Here is a 27095-nt window from a genome sequence, read left to right on the forward strand (position 1 = left end):
AGATAACATTCTAGATACCATTCTAGATAACATTCTAAATAACATTAGCATGAATTAGCCTACGTGAACAAGAAGCACAACATATTTTCAGAGATGTGAGATAATTAACTTCTCTGTAATATAGTAAAGCTTTGAAATTGTGACATTACGTACTTTCGAGGAAAATAGGTCGATTTTCTTGACTGGTTTTTAGAAGGGATTTTGTGACTATTAGCTTAGCAACCACGTGACGCAGCATGACAACGTGGACTCAATTGGTCTACTGTCTGTGGGACGGGTGTTAGTCGTTTGGAAACTTTCGGGAAAAGTTTTTCCTTTAAAACATTTTTGTTTACTAGCCTGTTAAATTTGTATCCCGTAACGCGGTTAGCCTCAATACTGTGCTTGTGGATATTTAAATGCCTTTCGTTTGTTTCGGTTTGCATCGGCTTTACGAGCTGTGCTGGCTGGAATTGCATCGAGTACCAGCGTTAGCCTACGTTGCTACCATCATGCCGCCCAAAGTTAAAGAAGGTTGGAGTAATGGAGAGGACAGTGTTTAACTATGACAGGTACGTGATCTTTTACATCAACATAAATATGTCCACAAGCAATCGTTACAGCAACAGGAAAATAGCTTCAACAGCCTTGTCCAAATACTGGTGGACTCAACTAACAACAGAAGGGACGATCTGACCAGAGAGGTCCAAGACCTTAAGAACAGTTTGCAGTTCTCCCAGGGAGAGGTTCATGTCCTGAAAGAGACTTGCAGCAAGATGGCAACAAACTGTAAGTCCCCGTGAGATGACATCATCACTGTCTGTGAATTATTATTACAGATGACTGGGGAAACAGACTATCTAGAGCACGTGTCAAACACAAGGACCACCGGCCCAATCCGGCCCGTGACACGTCTATCTGGCCCATGCACTTATTTGGGTTGGCAATTCAGTTTGGCCTGCTTCCATACTGCCCGGGATGGACTGCACTACAAGTCCCAGCAAGAACTGCCAACGTGCTACACGCCAAACATCAGTGGAATGCCACAGACACACCCCTCTTCCCAGATCCACACACGAACCAGCCAGTGTGCTGTATCATATATACAGTTGAAGTCGGAAGTTTACATACACTTGGGTTGGTAGGACATCTACTTTGTGCATGACACAAGTCATTTTTCCAACAATTGTTTACAGACAGATTATTTCACTTATAATTCACTGTATCACAATACCAGTGGGCCAGAAGTTTACTAAGTTGACTGTGCCTTTAAACAGCTTGGAAAATTCCAGAAAACGATGTCATGGCTTTAGAAGGTTCTGATAGACTAATTGACATCATTTGAATCAATTGGAGGTGTACCTGTGGATGTATTTAAAGGCCTACCTTCAACCTCAGTGCCGCTTAGCTTGACATCATGGGAAAATCAAAAGAAATCAGTCAAGACTTCAGAAAAAGAATTGTACACCTCCACAAGTCTGGTTCATCCTTGGGAGCAATTTCCAAACGCCTGAAGGTACCACGTTCATCTGTACAAACAATAGTACGCAAGTATAAACACCATGGGGCGACGCAGCCGTCATACCACTCAGGAAGGAGATGCGTTCTGTCTCCCAGAGATGAACGTACTTTGGTGCGAGAAGTGCAAATCAATCCCAGAACAACAGCAAAGGACCTTGTGAAGATGCTAGAGGAAACAGGTACAAAAGTATTTATATCCACAGTAAAACGAGGCCTATATCAATATAACGTGAAAGGCCGCTCAGCAAGGAAGAAGCCACTGCTCCAAAACTGCCATAGAAAGCCAGACTTTGCAACTGCACATGGGGACAAAGATTGTACTTTTTGGAGAAATGTCCTCTGGTCTGATGAAAACAAAATAGAACTGACCATCGTTATGTTTGGAGGAGAAAGGGGGAGGCTTGCAAGCCGAAGAATACCATCCCAACCGTGAAGCACAGGGGTGGCAGCATCATGTTGTGGGGGTGCTCTGCTGCAGGAGGGACTGGTGAACTTCACAAAATAGATGGCATCATGAGAACAATGACCCCAAGCATACTTCCAAAGTTGTGGGAAAATGGCTTAAGGACAACAAATTCAAGGTATTGGAGTGGCCATCGCAAAGCCCTGACCTCAATTCCACAGAAAATATGTGGGCAGAACTGACAAAGCGTGAGCGAGCAAGGAGGCCTAGAAACCTGACTCAGTTACACCAGCTCTGTCAGGAGGAGTGTGCCAAAATTCACCCAACCTATTGTGGGAAGCTTGTGGAAGGCTAACTAAAATGTTTAAATGTATTTGGCTAAGGTGCATGTAAACTTCAGACTTCAACTGTATATATATGTACATACACCATATGACTGTTATCTACCAGACCGAAAGTTTAAACATGTTGTAGGCTTAACAGTGAATAACAAAAAAAACAAAACTAAACTATTTTATTTTACATATTAAACCTCTTTTTTTAGGCACTACTTCTATATACTGTAGACTTCCATTCATTTATTAAACTGGTATCGGACTACCTTCAGACCAGTCTTGTCAGGCTTCTGGGCCTCCTAGAGCAAAACAACCGACATATACAGTACCAGTCAAAACTTTGGACACACCTACTCAGTTTAGGGTTTTTCTTTATTTTTTACTATTTTCTACATTGTAGAATAATATTGAAGACATCAAAACTATGAAATAACACAAATGCAGTCATGTAGTAACCCAAAAAGTTTTTAACAAATCAAAATACATTTGAGATTCTTCAAAGTTGCCACCCTTTGCATTGATGACAGCTTTGCGCACTCTTGGCATTCTCTCAACCAGCTTCACGAGGTAGTCACCTGGAATGCATTTCAATTAACAGGTGTGCCTTGTGTTAAAAGCTAATTTGTGGAATTTCTTTCCTTCTTAATGTGTTTGAGCCAATCAGTTGTGTTGTGACAAGGTAGAGGTGGTATACAGAAGATAACCCTATTTGGTGAAAGACCAAGTCAATATGGCAAGAACAGCTCAAATAGGCAAAGAGAAACGACATTCCATCATGCGCTATGATGAAACTGGCTCTCATGAGGACCGCCACAGGAAAGGAAGACCCAGAGTTACCTCTGCTGCAGAGGATAAGTTCATTAGAGTTACCAGCCTCAGAAATTGCAGCACAAATTAATGCTTCAGAGTTCAAATAACAGACACATCTGAACATCAACTGTTCAGAGGAGACTGTGTCAATTTTATTTATTTATTTATTTATTTTTTATGTCACCTTTATTTAACCAGGTAGGCAAGTTGAGAACAAGTTCTCATTTACAATTGCGACCTGGCCAAGATAAAGCAAGCAGTTTGACACATACAACAACACAGAGTTACACATGGAGTAAAACAAACATACAGTCAATAATATAGTAGAAAAATAAGTCTATATACAAAGTGAGCAAATGAGGTGAGATAAGGGAGGTAAAGGCAAAAAAAGGCCATGGTGGCAAAGTAAATACAATATAGCAAGTAAAACACTGGAATGGTAGATTTGCAGTGGAAGAAAGTGCAAAGTAGAAATACAAATAATGGGGTGCAAAGGAGCAAAATAAATAAATACAGTAGGGGAAGAGGTAGTTGTTTGGGCTAAATTGTAGATGGGCTATGTACAGGTGCAGTAATCTGTGAGCTGCTCCGACAGCTGGTGCTTAAAGCTAGTGAGGGAGATAAGTGTTTCCAGTTTTAGAGATTTTTGTAGTTCGTTCCAGTCATTGGCAGCAGAGAACTGGAAGGAGAGGCGGCCGAAGGAGGAATTGGCTTTGGGGGTGACCAGAGAGATTTACCTGCTGGAGCGCGTGCTACAGGTGGGTGCTGCTATGGTGACCAGCGAGCTGAGATAAGGGGGAACTTTACCTAGCAGGGTCTTGTAGATGACCTGGAGCCAGTGGGATTGGCGACGAGTATGAAGCGAGGGCCAGCCAACGAGAGCGTACAGGTCGCAGTGGTGGGTAGTATATGGGACTTTGGTGACAAAACGGATGGCACTGTGATAGACTACATCCAATTTATTTAGTAGGGTATTCGAGGCTATTTTGTAAATGACATCGCCGAAGTCGAGGATCGGTAGGATGGTCAGTTTTATGAGGGTATGTTTGGCAGCATGAGTGAAAGATGCTTTGCTGCGAAATAGGAAGCCAACTCTAGATTTAATTTTGGATTGGAGATGTTTGATGTGAGTCTGGAAGGAGAGTTTACAGTCTAACCAGACACCTAGGTATTTGTAGTTGTCCACATATTCTAAGTCAGAACCGTCCAGAGAAGTGATGCTGGATGGGCGGGCAGGAGCAGGCAGCGATCGGTTAAAGAGCATGCATTTAGTTTTACTTGTATTTAAGAGCAGTTGGAGGCCACGGAAGGAGAGTTGTATGGCATTGAAGCTCATCTGGAGGTTTGTTAACACAGTGTCCAAAGGAGGGCCAGAAGTAAACAGAATGGTGTCGTCTGCGTAGAGGTGGATCAGAGACTCACCAGCAGCAAGAGCGACATCATTGATGTATACAGAGAAAAGAGTCGGCCCAGGAATTGAACCCTGTGGCAGCCCCATGGAGACTGCCAGAAGCCCGGACAACAGGCCCTCCAATTTGACACACTGAACTCTATCAGAGAAGTAGTTGGTGAACCAGGCGAGGCAATCATTTGAGAAACCAAGGCTGTTGAGTCTGCCGATGAGGATGTGGTGATTGACAGAGTCGAAAGCCTTGGCCAGGTCAATGAATACGGCGTCACAATATTGTTTCTTATCGATGGCGGTTAAGATATCGTTTAGGACCTTGAGCGTGGCTGAGGTGCACCCATGACCAGCTCTGAAACCAGATTGCATAGCAGAGAATGTGCGGTGGGATTCGAAATGGTCGCTAATCTGTTTGTTGACTTGGCTTTCGAAGACTTTAGAGAGGCAGGGTAGGATAGATATAGGTCTGTAGCAGTTTGGGTCAAGAGTGTCTTCCCCCCCCCCCCCCCCCATTGAAGAGGGGGATGACCGCAGCTGCTTTCCAATCTTTGGGAATCTCAGACGACACAAAAGAGAGGTTGAACAGGCTAGTAATAGGGGTTGCAACAATTTCGGCATATAATTTTAGAAAGAAAGGGTCCAGATTGCCTAGCCCGGCTGATTTGTAGGGGTCCAGATTTTTCAGCTCTTTCAGAACATCAGCTGACTGGATTTGGGAGAAGGAGAAATGGGGAAGGCTTGGGCGAGTTGCTGTGGGGGGGGGGGGTGCAGTGCTGTTGACCGGGGTAGGGGTAGCCAGGTGGAAAGCATGGCCAGCCGTAGAAAAATGCTTATTGAAATTCTCAATTATAGTGGATTTATCGGTGGTGACAGAGTTTCCTATCCTCAGTGCAGTGGGCAGCTGGGAGGAGGTGCTCTTATTCTCCAAGGACTTTACAGTGTCCCAGAACATTTTTGAGTTTGTGTTGCAGGAAGCAAATTTCTGCTTGAAAAAGCTAGCCTTGGCTTTTCTAACTGCCTGTGTATATTGGTTTCTAACTTCCCTGAAAAGTTGCATATCATGGGGGGCTGTTCGATGCTAATGCTGAACGCCACAGGATGTTTTTGTGTTGGTTAACCTGTTAGGGCTAGGGGGCAGTATTGACACGGCCGGATAAAAAACGTACCCGATTTAATCTGGTTACTACTCCTGCCCAGTAACTAGAATATGCATATAATTATTGGCTTTGGATAGAAAACACCCTAAAGTTTCTAAAACTGTTTGAATGGTGTCTGTGAGAATAACAGAACTCATATGGCAGGCAAAAACCTGAGAAGATTCTGAACAGGAAGGGGCCTGTCTGACAAGTTGTTGTTCATCTTGGCTCTTTTTATTGAAGACTGAGTATCTTTGCTGTAACGTGACACTTCCTACGGCTCCCATAGGCTCTCAGAGCCCGGGAAAAAGCTGAATGATATCGAGGCAGCCCCAGGCTGAAACACATTATCGCGTTTAGATAGTGGCCGGTCAGAGTACTCTGAGACTCAGGCTCGTGCACGAGGGCACGAGATGTTTTTATTTTCTCTCTCTTTGTACGTATACATGCTTTCCCGGTCGGAATATTATCGCTTTTTTACGAGAAAAATTGCATAAAAATTGATTTTAAACAGCGGTTGACATGCTTCGAAGTACGGTAATGGAATATTTAGACATTTTTTGTCACGAAATGCGCCATGCTCGTCACCCTTATTTACCCTTTCGGATAGTGTCTTGAACGCACTAACAAAACGCCGCTATTTGGATATAACAATGGATTATTTGGGACCAAACCAACATTTGTTATTGAAGTAGAAGTCCTGGGAGTGCATTCTGACGAAGAACAGCAAAGGTAATAACATTTTTCTTATAGTAAATCTGACTTTGGTGAGTGCTAAACTTGCTGGGTGTCTAAATAGCTAGCCCTGTGATGCCGGGCTATCTACTGAGAATATTGCAAAATGTGCTTTCACCGAAAAGCTATTTTAAAATCGGACATAGCGAGTGCATAGAGGAGTTCTGTATCTATAAAATAATTGTTATGTTTTTTGTGAACGTTTATCGTGAGTAATTTAGTAAATTCACCGGCAGTATTCGGTGGGAATGCTAGTCACATGCTAGTCACATGCTAATGTAAAAAGCTGGTTTTTGATATAAATATGAACTTGATTGAACAAAACATGCATGTATTGTATAACATAATGTCCTAGGGTTGTCATCTGATGAAGATCGTCAAAGGTTAGTGCTGCATTTAGCTGTGGTTTGGGTTTATGTGACATTATATGCTAGCTTGAAAAATGGGTGTCTGATTATTTCTGGCTGGGTACTCTGCTGACATAATCTAATGTTTTGCTTTCGTTGTAAAGCCTTTTTGAAATCGGACAGTGTGGTTAGATTAACGAGAGTCTTGTCTTTAAGATGGTGTAAAATAGTCATATGTTTGAAAAATTGAAGTTTTTGCATTTTTGAGGTATTTGAATATCGCGCCACGGGATTACACTGGCTGTTGAGTAGGTGGGACGCAAGCGTCCCACCTAGCCCATAGAGGTTAAAGGCAGTCAGGTCTGGAGAGAACCAAGGGCTATATCTGTTCCTGGTTCTGAATTTCTTGAATGGGGCATGCTTATTTAAGATGGTGAGGAAGGCATTTTTTTTTTAAATAATCAGTCATCCTCTACTGAAGGGATGAGGTCAATATCCTTCCAGGATACCCGGGCCAGGTCGATTAGAAAGGCCTGCTCGCTGAAGTGTTTCAGGGAGCGTTTGACAGTGATGAGTGGAGGTCGTTTGACCGCTGACCCATTACGGATGCAGGCAATGAGGCAGTGATCGCTGAGATCATGGTTGAAAACAGCAGAGGTGTATTTAGAGGGCAAGTTGGTTAGGATGATATCTGTGAGGGTGCCCGTGTTTACGGCTTTGGGGTGGTACCTGGTAGGTTCATTGATCATTTGTGTGAGATTGAGGGCATCAAGCTTAGATTGTAGGATGGCTGGGGTGTTACGCATGTCCCAGTTTAGGTCACCTAGCAGCATGAGCTCTGAAGATAGATGGGGGGCAATCCGTTCACACATGGTGTCCAGAGCTCAGCTGGGGGCAGAGGGTGGTCTATAGCAGTGAGAGACTTGTTATTTAGAGAGGTGGATTTTTAAAAGAAGAATTGTTTGGGTCCAGACCTGGATAGTAGGACAGAACTCTGCAGGCTATCTCTGCAGTAGATTGCAACACCGCCCCCTTTGGCCGTTCTATCTTGTCTGAAAATGTTGTAATTAGGGATGGAGATTTCAGAGTTCAGAGAATCAGGCCTTCATGGACGAATTTCTGAAAAGAAACCACTACTAAAGGACACCAATAAGAAGAAGAGACTTGCTTGGTCCAAGAGACACGAGCAATGGACATTAGACCAGTGGAAATCAATCTTTTGGTCTGATGAGTCCAAATTTGAGATTTTTGTTTCCATTCGCTGTGTCTTTGTGAGATGCAGAATAGGTGAATGGATGATCTACTCATATGTAGTTACCACCGGGAAGCATGTAGGAGGAGGTGTGATGGTGTGGGGGTGCTTTGCTGGTGACACTGTCTGTGATTTATTTAGAATTCAAGGCACACTTAACCAGCATGGCTACCACAGCATTCTGAAGTGATACGCCATCCCATCTGGTTTGCGCTTAGTGGGTCTATCATTTTGTTTTCCAACAGGACAATGACCCAACACACCTCCTGTCTGTGTAAGGGCTATTTGACCAAGAATGAGAGTGATGGAGTGCTGCATCAGATGACCTGGCCTCCACAATCACCTGACCTCAACCCAATTGAGATGGTTTGGGATGAGTTGGACTGCAGAGTGAAGGAAAAGCAGCCAACAAGTGCTCAGCATATGTGGGAACTCTTTCAGGACTGTTGGAAGAGCATTCCAGGTGAAGCTGGTTGAGAGAATGCCAACAGTGTGCAAAGCTGTCATGAAGGCAAAGGGTGGCTACTTTGAAGAATCTAAAAGATATTTTGATTTGTTTAAGTTTTTTGGTTACTGCATGATTCCATATGTGTTATTTCATAGTTTTGATATCTTCACTATTGTTCTATAATGTAGAGAATAGTAAAAAATAAAGAAAAGCCCGTAACTGTGTAGGTGTGTCTCCAACTTTTGACTGGTACTGTATATATATCTATTTATTATTATATACATGGCTTAATGCATCATTACATTAGCCATTTAGCCCCAATATGAAACTCAACTAGTCCCTCACTGTTTAACTATAATAACATGAGTTGTGTCCTTTAGACTGTTAGTCCATAATCAACTGACAAGTGGTACTGTTGTGCTACTCTTGTGGTACTGTACGTGTTGGTGAGAGGGATCATATTAGAGGTTTCAATGGGGTTCAGGTCTGGAGATTGGGCTGGCCATGACAGGGTCTTGATCTGGTGGTCCTCCAGCCATACCTTGATTGACCTGGCTGTGTGGCATGGAGCATTGTCCTGCTGGAAAAAACAATCCTCAGAGTTTTGGGGAACATTGTCAGATCAGAAGGAAGCAAGTTTTCTTCCAGAACAACCTTGTATGTGGCTTGATTCATGCGTCCTTAACAAAGACATATCTGCCCGATTCCAGCCTTGCTGAAGCACCCCCAGATTATCACCGATCCTCCACCAAATTTCACAGTGGGTGCGAGACCTGGAGAGGCATACAAGCCACAGTTCTCGCACCCACTGAAATTTGGTGGGGGATTGGTGATGATCTGGGGGTGCTTCAGCAAGGCTGGGATCGGGTGTATTTGTCTTAAGACAATTGTCAAACACATTTGTAAAAGCATTTAAACATTCATTACAGATGTAAATTGTTGTACAACATCATGGGCATCACCTTTTTAGCTGAAATAAACAGTGGATTTCTGCTGTTGTGGCCCTTTAACCATCTGTCTGACTTTGTTGTTCACACAGGAGAGAGACGTGACTATCGTGGATCCTCTGGGGAGCCTCAGCAACATCATGAAGCTGACGAGGCAGAGAAGAGTCTATCCACATCAGAACCCCTCAAGAAACAGCAGCAGAGATCCACAGGGAAGAAATCTCACCGCTGCTCTGACTGTGGGAAGACCTTTTCAAGATTATTTACATTACAATCACACCAGAGAATTCACACTGGAGAGAAACCTTTCAGCTGCGATCAATGTGGGAAGAGTTTTATTACATCTGGCTGTCTGACTATACACCAGAGAACACACACAGGAGAGAAACCTTATAGCTGTGATCAATGTAAAATGAGTTTTGTTACTTCTAGCTGTCTGACTATACACCAGAGAACACACACAGGAGAGAAACCTTATAGCTGTAATCAATGTGGGAAAAGTTTTGTTTCATCTAGCCGTCTGACAATACACCAGAGAACACACACAGGAGAGAAATTTTATAACTGTGATCAATGTGGGAAGAGTTTTGTTTCATCTAGCCATCTGACTATACACCAGAGAATACACACAGGAGAGAAATCTTACCACTGCTCTGATTGTGGAAAGAGTTTTTCTATCTCAGGAAATTTTAAATCACACCAGAGAACACACACAGGAGAGAAACCTTATAGCTGTAATCAATGTGGGAAGAGTTTTGCTCAATCAAGCAACCTGATAGCACACCTGAGAATACACACTGGAGAGAAACCTCACTGCTGCTCTGAGTGTGGGAAGACCTTCTCAAAATTATATACATTACAATCACACCAGAGAATTCACACTGGAGAGAAACCTTATAGCTGCTCTGACTGTGGAAAGATCTTTTCAAAATTATATACATTACTATCACACCAGAGAACACACACAGGAGAGAGGCCTCATAGCTGTAAGCAATGTGGGAAGAGTTTTATTCGCTCAAGCTGCCTGATGGTACATCTGAGAAAACACACAGGAGAAAAATCCTTTAGCTGTGATCAATGTGGGAAGTGTTTTACAACATCTAGCCAGCTGACTGTACACCAGAGAATACACACAGGAGAGAAATGTTATAGCTGTGATCAATGTGGGAAGAGTTTTGTTTCATCTAGCCAGCTGTCTGCACACCAGAAAACACACACAGGAGAGAAACCGTATAGCTGTAATCAATGTGGGAAGAGATACTCTGGTAAAAGGTCTCTGATTAGACATCAGAAAATACATGAAGGAGTTGTTTCATGACATCAATGAAATAATGTCACAATGTAGAATGTTTTTAACATTGTAGAAGGAGTATTTTAATTAATAATGTGACAATTTAGAACCCTAATATTTTGCCCCTGTTCTATTGATTTCAGTGTGATATGGATATTAGCCTCATCAGGGGAAAAATCCAGGCTCTGAAATGAAAGTACTATTTGTGATTAACAAGAAAAAGTGTTGCGTTACACTTACTGTGTTGGCGACCCACTTGAATCAAAATGCAACACTTCAAAATGTAGCTAGCTGTTTTCTACAAATTGACCTCTAACCAGGGATGTACACATTATTCCCAGATTCCGTGTGTTTTTTTGAGCTGTTAGTTTTATCAGGACGTGCAACCTCATCTCCCCCTCTTGTGCAATTGATTTCAACGTGATATTGATGTGAGTGATGCTACAGTGAGGGGGAAAAGTATTTGATCCCCTGCTGATTTTGTACGTTTGCCCACTGACAAAGAAATGATCAGTCTATAATTTTAATGATAGGTTTATTTGAACAGTGAGAGACAGAAAAACGCATGTCAAAAATGTTATAAAATTATTTGCATTTTAATGAGGGAAATAAGTATTTGACTACTCTGCAATACATGACTTAGTACTTGGTGGCAAAACCCTTGTTGGCAATCACAGAGGTCAGACGTTTCTTGTAGTTGGCCACCAGGTTTGCACACATCTCAGGAGGGATTTTGTCCCACTCCTCTTTGCAGAGCTTCTCCAAGTCATTAAGGTTTCGAGGCTGACGTTTGGCAACTCGAACCTTCAGCTCCCTCCACAGATTTTCTATGGGATTAAGGTCTGGAGACTGGCTAGGCCACTCCAGGACCTTAATGTGCTTCTTCTTGAGCCACTCCTTTGATGCCTTAGCCGTGTGTTTTGGGTCATTGTCATGCTGGAATACCCATCCACGACCCATTTTCAATGCCCTGGCTGAGGGAAGGAGGTTCTCACCCAAGATTTGACGGTACATGGCCCTGTCCATCGTCCCTTTGATGCGGTGAAGTTGTCCTGTCCCCTTAGCAGAAAAACACCCCCAAAGCATAATGTTTCCACCTCCATGTTTGACGGTGGGGATGGTGTTCTTGGGGTCATAGGCAGCATTCCTCCTCCTCCAAACACGTTGAGTTGATGCCAAAGAGCTCCATTTTGGTCTCATCTGACCACAACACTTTCACCCAGTTGTCCTCTGAATCATTCAGATGTTCATTGGCAAACTTCAGACGGGCATGTATATGTGCTTTCTTGAGCAGGGGGACCTTGTGGGCGCTGCAGGATTTCAGTCCTTCACGGCGTAGTGTATTACCAATTGTTTTGCCTTGAGATCATTGACAAGATCCTCCCGTGTCGTTCTGGGCTGATTCCTCACTGTTCTCATGATCATTGCAACTCCACGAGGTGAGATCTTGCATGGAGCCCCAGGCCAAGGGAGATTGACAGTTCTTTTGTGTTTCTTCCATTTGCGAATAATCACACCAATTGTTGTCACCTTCTCACCAAGCTGCTTGGCGATGGTCTTGTAGCCCATTCCAGCCTTATGTAGGTCTACAATCTTTTCCCTGACATCCTTGGAGAGCTCTTTGGTCTTGGCCATGGTGGAGAGTTTGGAATCTGATTGATTGCTTCTGTTGACAGGTGTCTTTTATACAGGTAACAAGCTGAGATTAGGAGCACTCCCTTTAAGACTGTGCTCCTAATCTCAGCTCGTTACCTCAATAAAAGACACCTGGGTGCCAGAAATCTTTCTGATTGAGAGGGGGTCAAATACTTATTTCCCTCATTAAAATGCAAATCAATTTATAAAAAAATGTACGTGCTTATTTCAGGATTCTTTTGTTGTTATTCTGTCTCTCACTGTTCAAATAAACCTACCATTAAAATTATAGACTGATCATTTATTTGTCAGTGGGCAAACGTACAAAATCAGCAGGGGATCAAATACTTTGTTTACCTAACTGTAAATATCTGTTGCGTTTCCCTTCGTTCTGGGGACCCCAACATTTAAATGCAGCACTCCAAAATGTTGCTGACTGTCTTCTGCAGGTTGTCCTCTAACCAGTGAGGTAAAATATATCTCCCATTTCCATGTTTTATTTTGTTTTTGTTAGTTTCAACAGCACGTACAACCTGATTTCCCCCCTAAAAGATATCAGTGATTTATTGCCTCTTGTTGTTTCTGTCAAAACAAGTGTTTTAGATTCTTGTTTTTTATTTATTTATTTAACCTTTATTTAACCTTTTATTTAACTAGGCAGGTCAGTTAAGAACACATTTTTATTTACAATGACGGCCTTGGAACAGGGGCAGAAAGACAGATTTTTACCTTGTCGCCTCGGGGATTCAATTTTGCAACCTTTCGGTTAGTTGTCCCCCCACTCTGACCACTAGGCTACCTGCCCCCCCCACTCTGACCACTAGGCTACCTGCTCCCCCAAACTGGTTGTGCAGTTTATAAGGTGCTCGTTTTAAAAAATACAATTAATATGATTATTGTTTCAGATGTTTGTGTAGATAGTACATTTTTATGTTTAGGTTTTCAATATATCACAAACTGTTTCTGCATATTGGTTATTGATTTGGACCCATTAAAACTGTTTTGACATTGGGCCCACATAGCAAAATGTCATTGAAAAGATGACTATGTCCGACGTCCAACATTCAGTTTTGGTTGAGAGTGAAAATTGAAAATACAGATATTTATTTAGGTCGTTGAAAATAAGTATTTTTCATGTCTTTGAAAAGACTATATTATGACGTCAAGACTACGTTCGGTTTTGGTTATACATTGAAAATACCTATATTTCAAGTTGTTGTTTCAAACAACTTAAAAACAACTTAATTTCAACCTACTTGCAGCCTATAAAACTGGACGCAGTATACAAAATTGGTCTATGAACAGTTTTATTAACAATCATACATCACTCCCAATATTTACACACAGTATTTCTTTATAACATTCAATTGATACTTGTCTTTATTCCACTACTGAATAAGCAGGTCTCAAATCACCTCATATTTCAAACATACAGCCTGACAAAATATACATGTTTAATTATTCCATGCCTCACCATTAAGTGAATTATTGCCAATACATAAGGGGTGTACATTTGGTTTTGATATTTAATAATATTTCAATGTAATGTAACATTTAGTAATCACAATTATTTATGCAACCAACTGACTATTTCTTGGTACAATTATGTTATTTACTAACAACGAAGAAGCTTATATTTTGGACTGGATATCTGTTCTTACTATTTTATTCAATGCCATTTTCTTAGAATGCTCATTAGTCTTTCAGGTTTTATTATGTTTGTGTTTTTATTAGTCTTTTCCTGTGAAGCCATTGTGTTGCATCCATCTCTGAAATGTGCTGTATAAATAAAACTTGATTTGATTTAAACATATTGCAAAACAAATTAACCAATCCAGTGCCGGGGTAGTGCAGCGGCAGCTAAACTCAACAAAAAATGAAACGTCCTCTCACTGTCAACTGCGTTTATTTTCAGCAAACTTAACATGTGTAAATATTTGTATGAACATAACAAGATTCAACAACTGAGCCATAAACTGAACAAGTTCCACAGACATGTGACTAACATAAATACAATAATGTGTCCCTGAACAAAGGGGTGGGGGGGTCAAAATCAAAAGTAACAGTCATTATCTGGTGTGGCCACCAGCTGCATTAAGTACATCTCCTCCTCATGGACTGCACCAGATTTGCCAGTTCTTGCTGTGAGATGTTACCCCATTCTTCCACCAAGGCACCTGCAAGTTCCCGGACATTTCTGGGGGGAATAGCCCTAGCCCTCACCCTCCGATCCAACAGGTCCCAGACGTGCTCAATGGGATTGAGATCTGGGCTCTTCGCTGGCCATGGCAGAACACTGACATTCCTGTCTTGCAGGAAGTCACGCACAGAACGAGCAGTATGGCTGGTGGCATTGTCATGCTGGAGCGTCATGTCAGGATGAGCCTGCAGGAAGGGTACCACATGAGGGAGGAGGATGTCTTCCCTGTAATGACAACAAGCTCAGTCCGATGATGCTGTGACACACCGCCCCAGACCATGACGGTCCCTCCATCTCCAAATCGATCCCGCTCTGGAGTACAGGTCTCGGTGTAACGCTCATTCCTTCGACGATAAACGCGAATCTGACCATCACCCCTGGTGAGACAAAACCGCAACTCATTAGTGAAGATCACTTTTTGCCAGTCCTGTCTGGTCCAGCGACGGTGGGTTTGTGCCCATAGGCGACGTAGTTGCCGATGATGTCTGGTGAGACGTAGTTGCCGATGATGTCTCTCTCAGCCTGTTGTGGACAGTCTGAGCACTGTTAGAGGGATGGTGCGTTCCTGGTGTAACTCGGGCAGTTGTTGCCATCCTGTACCTGTTGCCATCCTATACTTGGAATGTATCCTGCCGAGCGGAAGGATAACATATTGGAGTGATCCAATAGCTCACATAACCATGATTACATAAGTAACCATTGTTGCTAGTTTACAGACATGGCAGAAGACATGGCAGACGCGAGGGGCAAACGACCCAGCAGCAGTAATAGAGTCCGGGCCAAGAGGAGAGAGTGAACCTCAGATTTCCCTACATCACAGTACAGAGAACAAAGGGAGTTGAAGTGATTCAAAACCCAACCCAGAATTAGCATTTATTCTGCTGAGAAGGTAAGACATAACTTAGCTAGATAATATATCTGACTAGGTATAAAGTGAAATGTTCCTTTAGTTGTAAATATGTATGCAAGTGCTATATTTTGGATTACTTGTTTTGATTGTGTTACAGCCATGCATAGTTCATATTAGCTAGCTATTAGCTTGTTAACTAACTGCAACATTGGACTGTTTTATTTGAATATACATTGTCGATTCACTAGTTAGTCGTAACTATCTAATTGATGTGTATAAAATGACTTGACCTTGTGTTATATTTATGTTTGTGCTCTGAAAACCACGCTGATATTGGCTAACTCTTTCAGTTCGAGTGTACTGCCACAGAATAGCCGTAAAGCTCAGTTCAGATGTATTTTTCCCCCCAACCATTGTCCATTGTATAAGACTGGTTGTGTTGTGGTTACTGTATATTATTTAAATGGGGAGAAAAAAGTTATTTTCCCTTATACATTTTACTCAACTGCTTTACCCACTCCAGTCAGCAGATGGCGATGTGTCTTTCAGGCCATGCTGCTAGTGTGACGTATAATCTAGTCGACGGGACGCTTCTTGAAAAACTGAAGCCACCTCGGTAGCTTGCTAGCCAACGAAGTCGGCACATTCAAGCTCTTTAGACAATTTCGTTGTTTATATGCCGCTATGTTTTAAACACACTTCTATGCGTAAAAATAAAACACTCAGTTACCCCATTTAATTTCATATTGACGTTAGTCAGCTAGCTGGCTGGTTAAGTTAGCAATAGTCTAGTCGCTAATGCTAGCTAGCTAACATCTCCGACCATGAGCTCTCTAAACTACTCTCCTCCTGCTAAAAAAGAGGAGGTCTGCTGGACGGAGAAAGAAACTCTCTTGAAAGAGGAGGAAGAGGAGGCTGTTACCGTCAAAAAAGACGTAGAGAGTGAGGCTGATACAGTGAAAGAGGAAGAAGCTTACAGAGTGAAAGAAGAGGAGGAGGATGTTACTGTGAAAGAGGAGGATGGAGTTTTTGGGGTGGAAGAGGGGGAGATGACTGTCACAGTGAAAGAAGAAGAAGACTGTTTTGGCGTGACGGAGATGACTGTCGCAGTGAAAGAAGAGGAAGACTGTTTTGGCGTGACAGAGATGACTGTCGCAGTGAAAGAAGAGGAAGACGTTTTTGGCGTGAAAGAGATGACGGTCACATTGGAAGAAGAGGAAGAGCAGGCTGGAGATCTGATGAACACCGGTACATACAGTAAGTACTATGTTAAACAGCGGTGTTGTGTTTTTTTTTTTGTAGCGCTCCTGTCAATATTGAGTAAGGACGCTCACCCATAGAATTATAAAGCTGAACCAACCAACCAAAACTATTAATCAATTTTAGCAGCACCCAATTACATCAGACCTTACCTTCCATTCCGTCCAGCCCTGGACTACACTAGCTAGTCATTCCACATTACATAAAGCTTCCACTCAACATTCCATAGCAGTCAAAGATGTAGCTACACATTTTTTTAAATAATGTACATTTGGTTTAAATAATGCAAAAACAAAGTGTTGGAGAAGAAAGTAAAAGTGCAATATGTGCCATGTAAAAAAGCTAACGTTTAAGTTCCTTGCTCAGAACATGAGAACATATGAAAGCTGGTGGTTCCTTTTAACATGAGTCTTCAATATTCCCAGGTAAGATGTTTTAGGTTGTAGTTATATTATTATAGGAATTATAGGACTATTTCTCTCTATACGATTTGTATTTCATATACCTTTGACTATTGGATGTTCTTATAGGCACTTTAGTATTGCCAGTGTAACAGTATAGCTTCCGTCCCTCTCCTCGCTCCTACCTGGGCTCGAACCAGGAACACATCGACAACAGCCACCCTCGAAGCAGCGTTACCCATGTAGAGCAAGGGGAACAACTACTCCAAGTCTCAGAGCGAGTGACGTTTGAAACGCTATTAGCGCACACCCGGCCAACTAGTTAGCCATTTCACATCGGTTACACCAGCCTCATCTTGGGAGTTGATAGGCTTGAAGTCATAAACAGCGCAATGCATTGCGAAGGGCTGCTGGCAAAACGCACGAAAATGCTATTTTGAATGAATGCTTACGAGCCTGCTGCTGCCTACCATCGCTCAGTCAGACTGCTCTATCAAATCATAGACTTAATTATAACATAATAACACACAGAAATACGAGCCTTAGGTCATTAATATGGTCGAATCCGGAAACTATCATCTCGAAAACAAAACGTTTATTCTTTCAGTGAAATACGGAACCGTTCTGTATTTTATCTAACGGGTGGCATCCATAAGTCTAAATATTCCTGTTACATTGCACCTTCAATGTTATTTCATAATTACGTAAAATTCTGGCAAATTAGTTCGCAACGAGCCAGGCGGCCCAAACTGTTGCATATACCCTGACTGCTTTCAATGAACGAAAAATGACACAATTTCACCTGGTTAATATTGCCTGCTAACCTGGATTTCTTTTAGCTAAATATGCAGGTTTAAAAATATATACTTCTGTGTATTGATTTTAAGAAAGGCATTGATGTTTATGGTTAGGTACAGTTGTGCAACGATTGTGCTTTTTTCGCAAATGCGCTTTTGTTAAATCATCCCCCGTTTGGCGAAGTTGGCTGTCTTTGTTAGGAAGAAATAGTCTTCACACAGTTCGCAACGAGCCAGGCGGCCCAAACTGCTGCATATACCCTGACTCTGTTTGCAAGAGGTGACACATTTTCCCTAGTTAAAATAAATTCATGTTAGCAGGCAATATTAACTAAATATGCAGGTTTAAAAATATATACTTGTGTATTGATTTTAAGAAAGGCATTGATGTTTATGGTTGGAGCAACGTGTACCTAAGTGATTATATGCAACGCAGGACAGGCTAGATAAACTAGTAATATCATCAACCATGTGTAGTTAACTAGTGATTATGATTGATTGATTGATTGTTTTTTATAAGTTTAATGCTAGCTAGCAACTTACCTTGGCTTCTTACTGCATTCGTGTAACAGGCAAGCTCCTTGTGGAGTGCAATGTAAAGCAGGTGGTTAGAGCGTTGGACTAGTTAACCATAAGGTTGCAAGATTGAATCCCTGAGCAGACAAGGTAAATATCTGTCGTTCTGCCCCTGAACAAGGCAGTTAACCCACCGTTCCTAGGCCATCATTGAAAATAAGAATGTGTTCTTAATTGACTTGCCTAGTTAAATAAAGGTTAAAAAAAACAATTGGCCCTAATTAATCGGCCATTCCAATTAATCGGTCGACCTCTAGTTTCAGTGGATCATTATCAACTGGGCAGACAACGGTTGTAAATGATTTAGCATAGGCTCTATGGGGCCTCCTTAGTGGGACAGGGGTCTAAGGCATCACTAGAGACCCGGGTTCGATCCCAAGCTGTGTCACCGGGAGACCCATGACGACGGCGCACAATTGGCCCAGCGTCGTCCGGGTTAGGGGAGAGTTTGGCCAGCCAGGATTTCCTTTTCCCATCGTGCTCTAGCGACTCCTTGTGATGGGCCCGGGCGCCTGCAGGCTGACTTTGGTCGCCAGTTGGACAATGTTTCCTTCGACACATTGGTGCGGCTGTATTCCGGGTTAAGCGAGCATTGTGTCAAGAAGCAGTTGCGGCTTGGCAGGGTCGTGTTTCGGAGGACGCATGGCTCTCGACCTTCGCCTCTCCCGAGTCCGTACGGGAGTTGCAGCGATGGGACAAGACTGTAACTACCAATTGAAAATCACTAAATTGGGGAGAAAAATTTGTAAAAAGTACAACAAGCAAACAAATAAGAAGAATATTATTCCTCATCACGACCCCTCCCCAAATGTATTATAATTATTTTTTAAATCCTGAACCAACACAATTACGCTTGACCCCCCCACCCCTGACTTTGCTGATAGCTACTTTATTGAGGAAAGGTGTACTTCGAATACTTGTGATGTGTGGTAGTCCCACCTAGCTATGAATGCACTAACTGTAAGTGGCTCTGGATAAGAGCGTCTGCTAAATGACTCAAATGTAAATGTCAAATTGGCTGGATGTCCTTTGGGTGGTGGACCATTCTTGATACACAGGGGAAACTGTTGAGCATGAAAAACCCAGCACCGTTGCAGTTCTGGCCTTGGGTTATTGAGGGATCTAGTCTAAATTAAACCTCATAGGAAGACAGTTTTATGATGTGGCGATTTCATTTAGGTCTTTGTTTAGTATTTAACTAAATGCTCTGTCTTTGGCAGGAGAGGGACCAGACTCTTACTCAGACAGTGGGAAGAGTCCTTCAGGGGAACCAGACCCAGAGACGTCCAAACCAGCAAGACCACACCACTGCTCCCACTGTGGAAAGAGTTTTACTAAGTTACGGAACCTAAAAGAGCATGAGAGGACACACACAGGAGAAAATACTTTTCAATGCTCCCAGTGTGAAAAGAGTTTTAAAGAGTTAGGGAACCTGAAAATACACAAGAGAACACACTCGGAAGAGAAGCCTTACCACTGCTCCCAATGTGGAATGACATTTAGGTGGTTACAAGGCCTGAAAAGACATGAGAGAATACACACAGGAGAAAAGCCCTACCACTGTTCCCAATGTGAAAATAGTTTTAGGTGGTTAGAAGGCCTGAAAAGGCATGAGAGAATACACACAGGAGAAAATCCCTTCCAATGCTCCCACTGTGGAAGGAGTTTTACTCAGTTAGCGAGCCTGAAATCACATCAGAGGATACATACACAGGAGGAGAAGACATTCCACTGCTCTAATTGTGGAAAGACATTTTCCCGGGCAGAGGACCTGAAATCACATGAGAGAATAGAGAGGCTGTGTTCTGACTTATGTTTTTGACTGAGAATTTGTGTTTTTGTTCTTGCCACATGAAATCATATTGTTTACATGAAATCATACTAAAAAATAGGCCTGTTTTTTCATCTCGAGACATGATCATGTCTAAATTCAGATTAATTATTTGTAGCTATGTATTTCATTTTCTTTGAGCTTTGATTAATTTCATACAAGTATAGTATGAGCCATGTTGTTCATAATATTATTTTGATATTGCTAATTGTAAATTATATAAGTAAGTACATAGCCTTGCACATGGCATATCTTGTCCAAAATGGCTCATAGTAGCAGGAGCCAATCTCCTGTTTCTGTTGTGTGAGGCAGCTTGATATACAGTACCAGTCAAAAGTTTGGACACACCTAGTCATTCAAGGGTTTTTCTTTATTTTCTACATTGTAGAATAATAGTGAAGACATCAAAACTATGAAATAACACATGGAATCATGTAGTAACCAAAAACGTGCTAAACAAATCAAAATATGTTATATTTTGGATTCTTCAAAGTAGCAATGTTTGCAAACACAGCAAGGGGTTTAAACATTTACATAAAGAGGGCTTGCATTTGCGTCACAAATTACCTAGCAACCGCACCAGGCGCCATGTTGGAACACCAGTCAGTCTGTTGGAAGTCCTCCAATCATGACTGGCTGCGTTTCGCTATCACCGGAAATCTTCGGGAAGACTGCCCATTATTTCGTTTTTTTCTAAGGGCCCCAGAGAACGTAGGCAGTGGGAGAACCTATTCAAGTAAGTAAATATATTTTGGAAAATGTTAGCTTGCACACAAATTCCTATAGCTAACTGAAATGAGCTGCTAACGTATTGTTCACTAGTGTTAGGTTCTGACAAACGGAGGGAAAAAAACAAACGGACAACTAGTCAAAAAGCTCAAACCAAGTTTATGTACCCACTGGGTCAAACAGCTGTTTACACAGGCACATAGAATTATACTCTTCTTCCAGCTGGACCTTTGACCTCCTTGCATCTCTGGACAGCCAATTACATCTCTGTTGCTAGGCAGGAACTTAAGTGGTGACTGTTCCTTCTCACTTCATCTGACCTCGGCCTACATTCCTCACCCTAATCCACAGCTATACAACCTTATCAGTGACTGAAAAAATGACCGTTGCCCTTCTCTCCATAGGATACATGAGATTTAACATGACTGAAATGACTGCAAAATAGAGGTCGACCGATTTATGATTTTTCAACTACAATACCGATTATTGGAGAACCAAAAAAAGCTGATACCTATTAAATCGGCCAATTTCTTTTATTTTTTATATATATTATGTTTGTAATAATGACAATTACAACAATACTGAATGAACAATGAACACTTTTATTTTAACTTTATATAATACAAATAAAATCAATTTAGTCTCAAATAAATAATGAAACATGTTCAATATGTTTTAAATAATGCAAAAACACAGTGTTGGAGAAGAAAGTAAAAGTGCAATATGTGTCATGTAAAAAAGCTAACGTTTAAGTTCCTTGCTCAGAACATGAGAACATATGAAAGCTGGTGGTTCAATATTCCCAGTTCTTCAATATTCCCAGTTAAGAAGTTTTAGGTTGTAGTTATTATAGGAATTATAGGACTATTTCTCTCTATACCATTTGTATTTCATATACCTTTGACTATTGGATATTCTTACAGGCACTTTAGTATTGCCAGCCTAATCTTGGGAGTTGATAGGCTTGAAGTCATAAACAAAGCTGTGCTTCAAGCATTGCTAAGAGCTGCTGGCAAACGCAGTAAAGTGCTGTTTGAATGAATGCTTACGAGCCTACTGCTATCTACCACTGCTCAGTCAGACTGCTCTATCAAATCATAGACTTAATTATAATAAACACACAGAAATACGAGCATTTGGTCATTAATATGGTAAAATCTGGAAACTATAATTTCGAAAACAAAACGTTTATTCTTTCAGTGAAATACAGAACCATTCCGTATTTTATCAAACGGGTGGAAACCCTAAGTCTAAATATTGTTACATTGCACAACCTTAAATGTTATGTCATAGTTATTTAATATTCTGGCAAATTAATTACGGTCTTTGTTAGGAACAAATGGTCGTCACGCAGTTCGCAACGAGCCAGGCGGCCCAAACGGCTGCATATACCCTGACTCTGCTTGCACTGAATGCAAGAGAAGTGACAATTTCCCTAGTTAATATTGCCTACTAACATGAATTTCTTTTAACTAAATATGCAGGTTTAAAAAATATATACTTCTGTGTATTGATGTTTATGGTTAGGTACATTTGTGCAACGATTGTGCTTTGTTCGCGAATGTGCTTTTGTTAAATCATCACCCGTTTGGCAAAATTGAAGAAGGCTGTGATTCGATTATAAATTAACAGGCACTACATTGATTATATGCAACGCAGGACAAGCTCGTTAACCTAGTAATATCATCAACCATGTGTAGTTAACTAGTGATTATGTGAAGATTGTTTTTTATAAGATAAGTTTAATGCTAGCTAGCAACTTACCTTGGCTCCTTGCAGCCACAAGGTCCTTTTGATGCTGCACTCGCGTAACAGGTGGTCAGCCTGCCACGCTGTCTCCTCGTGGAGTGCAATGTAATCGGCCATAATCTGCTTCCAAGTAGGCCGTTATGAAAACTTGAAATCGGCCCTAATTAATCGGCCGACCTCTACTGCAAAACTTAACAAAGAACTGCAGTTACTTTCAGATTGGGTGGCAAGGAATAAGTTGGTCCTAAATATTTCAAAAACTAAAAGCTTATTTGGGATAAATCATTCCCTAAATCTCAACTAAATCTTGTAATGCATAATGTGGAAATTGAGCAAGTTGAGGTGACTAAACAGCTTGGAGTAACTCTGGATTTTAAACTGTCATGGTCAAAACATATTGATACAACAGTGATGCTCTGCCTTCTTAACAACACTATCAACAAGGCAGGTCCTACAGGCTGTAGTTTTGTTGCACCTGGACTACTGTTCAGTCGTGTGGTCAGGTGCCACAAAAAAGGACTTCGGAAAATTGCAATTGGCTCAGAACAGGGCGGCACGGCTGGCCCTTGGATGTACACAGAGAGCTAACTTTAATAATATGCATGTCATTCTCTCCTGGCTCAAAGTGGAGGGGAGAACGACTTCATCACTACTTGTATTTATGAGAGGTATTGACATGTTTAAAGCACCGAGCTGTCTGTTTGAACTACTGGCACACAGCTCGGACATCCATGCATACCCCACAAGACATGCCACGAGGTCTCTTCACAGTTCCCAAGTCCCGAACAGACTATGGGAGGCGCACAGTACTACATAGAGCCATGACTACATGGAACTATATTGCACATCAGGTAAGTCATGCAAGCAGTAAAATTAGATTTAAAAAAACAACAGATAAATACACCTTATGGAACAGCGGGGACTGTGAACAGACACATGCATACACGATAACATACGCAACATACGCACATGGATTTTGTGTTGTAGTGTAGTAGCCTGAGGGCACACACTTAGTGTGTTGTGAAATCTGTAATGAATGTATTGTTTTTAAAATGGTATAACTGCCTTAATTTTGCTGGACCCCCAGATAGTCGTTTCTGCCTTGGCAGAACTAATGGGGATCCTTAATAAATACACGTACACATGGATGTTGCATTGTAAATATGTGGTGGTGGAGTGGTGGCCTGAGGGAACACACTGAATGTGTTGCGTAAGGTGTTATGAAATGTAACGTAATGTCTGTATTTTAAACTGGATGTAACTGTCTTATGTTGCTGGACCCCAGGAGCTGTTGATAAGGTTCCATAATAAATACAAATACAATCTGCTGATGTAAGAATCATTTTATCAAATGAATTTGACATTGGCTGTGTTTGTGTGCATGCTAATTTATCTTAGTTTTAAGGACAATACCAGGGACCCTTCCTTCCCAGACAGACGGCAGCAGGTGCAAACTGCCAGCCGTCATATACAGCATGGTGTTCATGTCGTGGGTGTAGGCATAGGCGTGAACCTATACAGTAAGTAAATACATGTTGGAAATGTTAAACGCTGTATTGTGAGCTAGCTAGCTATCTACAGCAGGCCACAGTGTGTTAGGCTAATGAGCTGCTTGTTAGCTATCTATCTACAGCAGGCCACAGTGTGTAGGCTAATGAGCTCCTTGTTAGCTAGCTATCTACAGCAGGCAACAGTGTGTAGGCTAATGAGCTGCTTGTTAGCTAGCTATCTACAGCAGGCCACAGTGTGTAGGCTAATGAGCTGCTTGTTAGCTAGCTATCTAGTCAACTTTACATACTATAGCTAAGTGAAATATCAACTAGTTAACTTCACAATAGCTTCTTATCTTGATGTAGGCCTATTTATCATTGTAAATTAAAAACTCATGCTCCAAAATAACAGCAATGGAAGCGGGTGAAAAGATGTTCTGCTCCAGCTGTCAGCAAAGGGAGTGTTGGTACTAGTTAGGCAGGGCAGGTTGTGGGAGGACATCATGAAAGGATTCTCCAGTTCTAGTCCCTAGAGAGGAAAACTATGAAGACAGACAGAGAGATAATAGTCGGGGTCTGGCTAATTCTAATAAAATGAAACCGGTTTCTTTGTGATGTCTGTCTTCAGATGTGGAGAGCTGTGAAAGCCTGTCTGCAGATGAAGAGATCCCAAGTGAATGTCCCAAGAGCATGTCTGCAGATGAAGAGATCCCAAGTGAATGTCCCAAGAGACTTGTCTGCAGATGAAGAGGTCCCAGTGAATGTCCCAAGAGCCTGTCTGCAGATGAAGAGGTCCCAGTGAATGTCCCAAGGGCCTGTCTGCAGATGAAGAGGTCCCAGTGAATGTCCCAAGAGCCTGCTGCCACATCCTTGTAAACCATGTGTTTTATGTGTACTTATGTTAACTGTATTGTTGCATACAACATGTGCTAAAAGTCACACACAATGTAGGCTACAAACATATTACAATCCTTCTCCTGGAGGTATGCTGGGTGTGCAGGCTTCTGTTCCAGCCCTGATTCAACTTATAAAACCTAATGAGTTGATTAATAATGTGTATTATTGCTGGGATGGAACAAAAGCCTGCTCACCCAGTAGATCAGGGAGTGGAGTGAGGTTGGCCACCTGTGGTATGTATTTTTTTGTTCACCTGAAATCGTGCTTCAGTAATAATAGCCTACTTACTAAAATGTCTAACATTTACAAACAATTTCGATTATTTGTACATTTGGAAATTATATTTTGATTCATTGAAGTGAAGTGTTTGAACTGGTTTTAATTGTTAACTTAAAAACATTATTCAAGATGAACTAGTCAATGTCCATTCATCACAGATCACAATTCTGCAATAAAAAGGTGTGAAGGGGATCTGTCTAATTTGTCTGTGTTTCTGTGTTGGTTTCTCAAATTAACATTAGCTTTTTGTTCAGTTGTGAGCTTTCCAATCGGTTTTATTTGATTGTCACCGTCTCAGGATATCAGCTATGTGAACCCATTTTGCATTAGCAGGGTTCGCGCCGCTCATCTTCCCACAATAGTCTGCGCATTTTTCCGCTCTGCCCCCATTGAAAATGAACGGGGGCAAAACTTCGTCTGGCGAATTCGGAATTGGCGGAGACCCCCTAGGCGATGATGCCAGTGTGACGTATAATCTAGTGGACGGGGCGCTTCTTCAACAACAGCTGGTCAGCCACCTCGGTAGCTTCCTAGCTAACATAGCTCAAACATTGTAGCTCTGTAGACGCGTTCGATGTATATTTGCCTCTGTATTTTAATTATTTCATACAGCTATTTTCCGCATTTGATATCATATTTACGTTGTTAATCCGGTTAATCGCTAGCTGGCTTCCTAAATTAGCTTAGCACGAGGCTAGTCATTAATGCTAACATCCCCGACCAAAAGCACACTAAGCTACTCTCCTCCTGCTAAAGAAGATGAGGTCTGCTGGACGGAGAAAGAAGATCTGGGGCTGAACGTTGTCGTGAAAGAAGAAGAGGAGGGGGATGTTTCAGTAAAAGGAGAGGAAGAAGCTTTCAGAATGAAAGAGGAGGATGAGGAGGCTATCAGTATCACATTGGAAGAAGAGGAGAAGAACGTTACAGTGAAAGAGAAATAACCTTTTGGAGTGAAAGATGAGGAGGGGATAGAGGCTGTCACAGTGGAAGAGGAGGAGGTAGAAGCTTTCAGAATGAAAAAGGAGGAAGAGGAGGATGTTTCAGTGAAAGAAGAGAACCTTTTAGAGTGAAAGAGGACGCAATCTTAAGAAAAGAGGAGGAGGAAGACGTTTTGGGAGATGAAGAGGAGTAGGAAGGAGAGGAGACTGAAGATCTGATTAACACCAGTGAGTACTGTCTTAAAAGCAAACTGCAGTTGTTGAATTAATGTATCGTTTTAATATATTGCTCTGGGCCTATAATCAAATCAAATAAATCACGTGCTGCCGAATACAACCTTACAGTGAAATGCTTACTTACAATCCCTTAACCAACAATGCAGTTTTAAGAAAAAAGAGTTTAACAATGAGGCAATATACAGGAGATACCCAGTCAATGTTCGGGGGGAAACAGGTTAGTCAGGTCATTGACGTAATATGTACAGTTGAAGTCAGAAGTTTACATACATTTTAGCCAAATTCATTTACACTCAGTTTTTCACAATCCCTGACATTTAATCCTAGTAAAAATTCCATGTCTTAGGTCAGTTAGGATCACCACTTTATTTTAAGAATGTGAAATGTCAGAATAATAGTAGAGAGAATTATTTATTTCAGCTTTTATTTCTTTCATCACATTCTCAGTGGGTCAGAAGTTTACATACACTCAATTAGTATTTGGTAGCATTGCCTTTAAATTGTTTAACTTGGGTCAAACGTTTCAGGTAGCCTTCCACAACCTTCCCACAATAAGTTGGGTGAATTTTGGCCCATTCCTCCTGACAGAGCTGGTGTAACTGAGTCAGGTTTATAGG

General features: G+C 41.6%; 2 protein-coding genes and 1 long non-coding RNA gene across 3 annotated transcripts; all 3 read left to right on the forward strand.

The window, feature by feature from the left end:
• The first annotated feature begins 491 nt into the window (after positions 1-491).
• On the forward strand, positions 492-11146 carry LOC106593838 (zinc finger protein 2 homolog). The gene is made up of 2 exons (XM_014185229.2): positions 492-513; positions 9411-11146. The coding sequence occupies exons 1-2, from the start codon at positions 492-494 to the stop codon at positions 10634-10636; spliced, it is 1248 nt and encodes a 415-aa protein (XP_014040704.2). The 3' UTR covers positions 10637-11146.
• A 4752-nt stretch (positions 11147-15898) lies between these two features.
• LOC106593822 (zinc finger protein 189-like) lies at positions 15899-21402 on the forward strand. Its single transcript, XM_045711564.1, has 2 exons — positions 15899-16551; positions 19549-21402. The coding sequence occupies exons 1-2, from the start codon at positions 16119-16121 to the stop codon at positions 20148-20150; spliced, it is 1035 nt and encodes a 344-aa protein (XP_045567520.1). The 5' UTR covers positions 15899-16118; the 3' UTR covers positions 20151-21402.
• Positions 21403-23635: 2233 nt separating this feature from the next.
• LOC106593860 (uncharacterized) lies at positions 23636-25495 on the forward strand. Its single transcript, XR_001325973.2, has 2 exons — positions 23636-24157; positions 24756-25495. It is a non-coding gene; the product is annotated as an uncharacterized lncRNA (long non-coding RNA).
• Positions 25496-27095: the final 1600 nt, after the last annotated feature.

This window comes from Salmo salar, chromosome ssa02, assembly GCF_905237065.1.
Source record: "Salmo salar chromosome ssa02, Ssal_v3.1, whole genome shotgun sequence".
In the NCBI taxonomy this organism is placed as follows: Eukaryota; Metazoa; Chordata; class Actinopteri; order Salmoniformes; family Salmonidae; genus Salmo; species Salmo salar.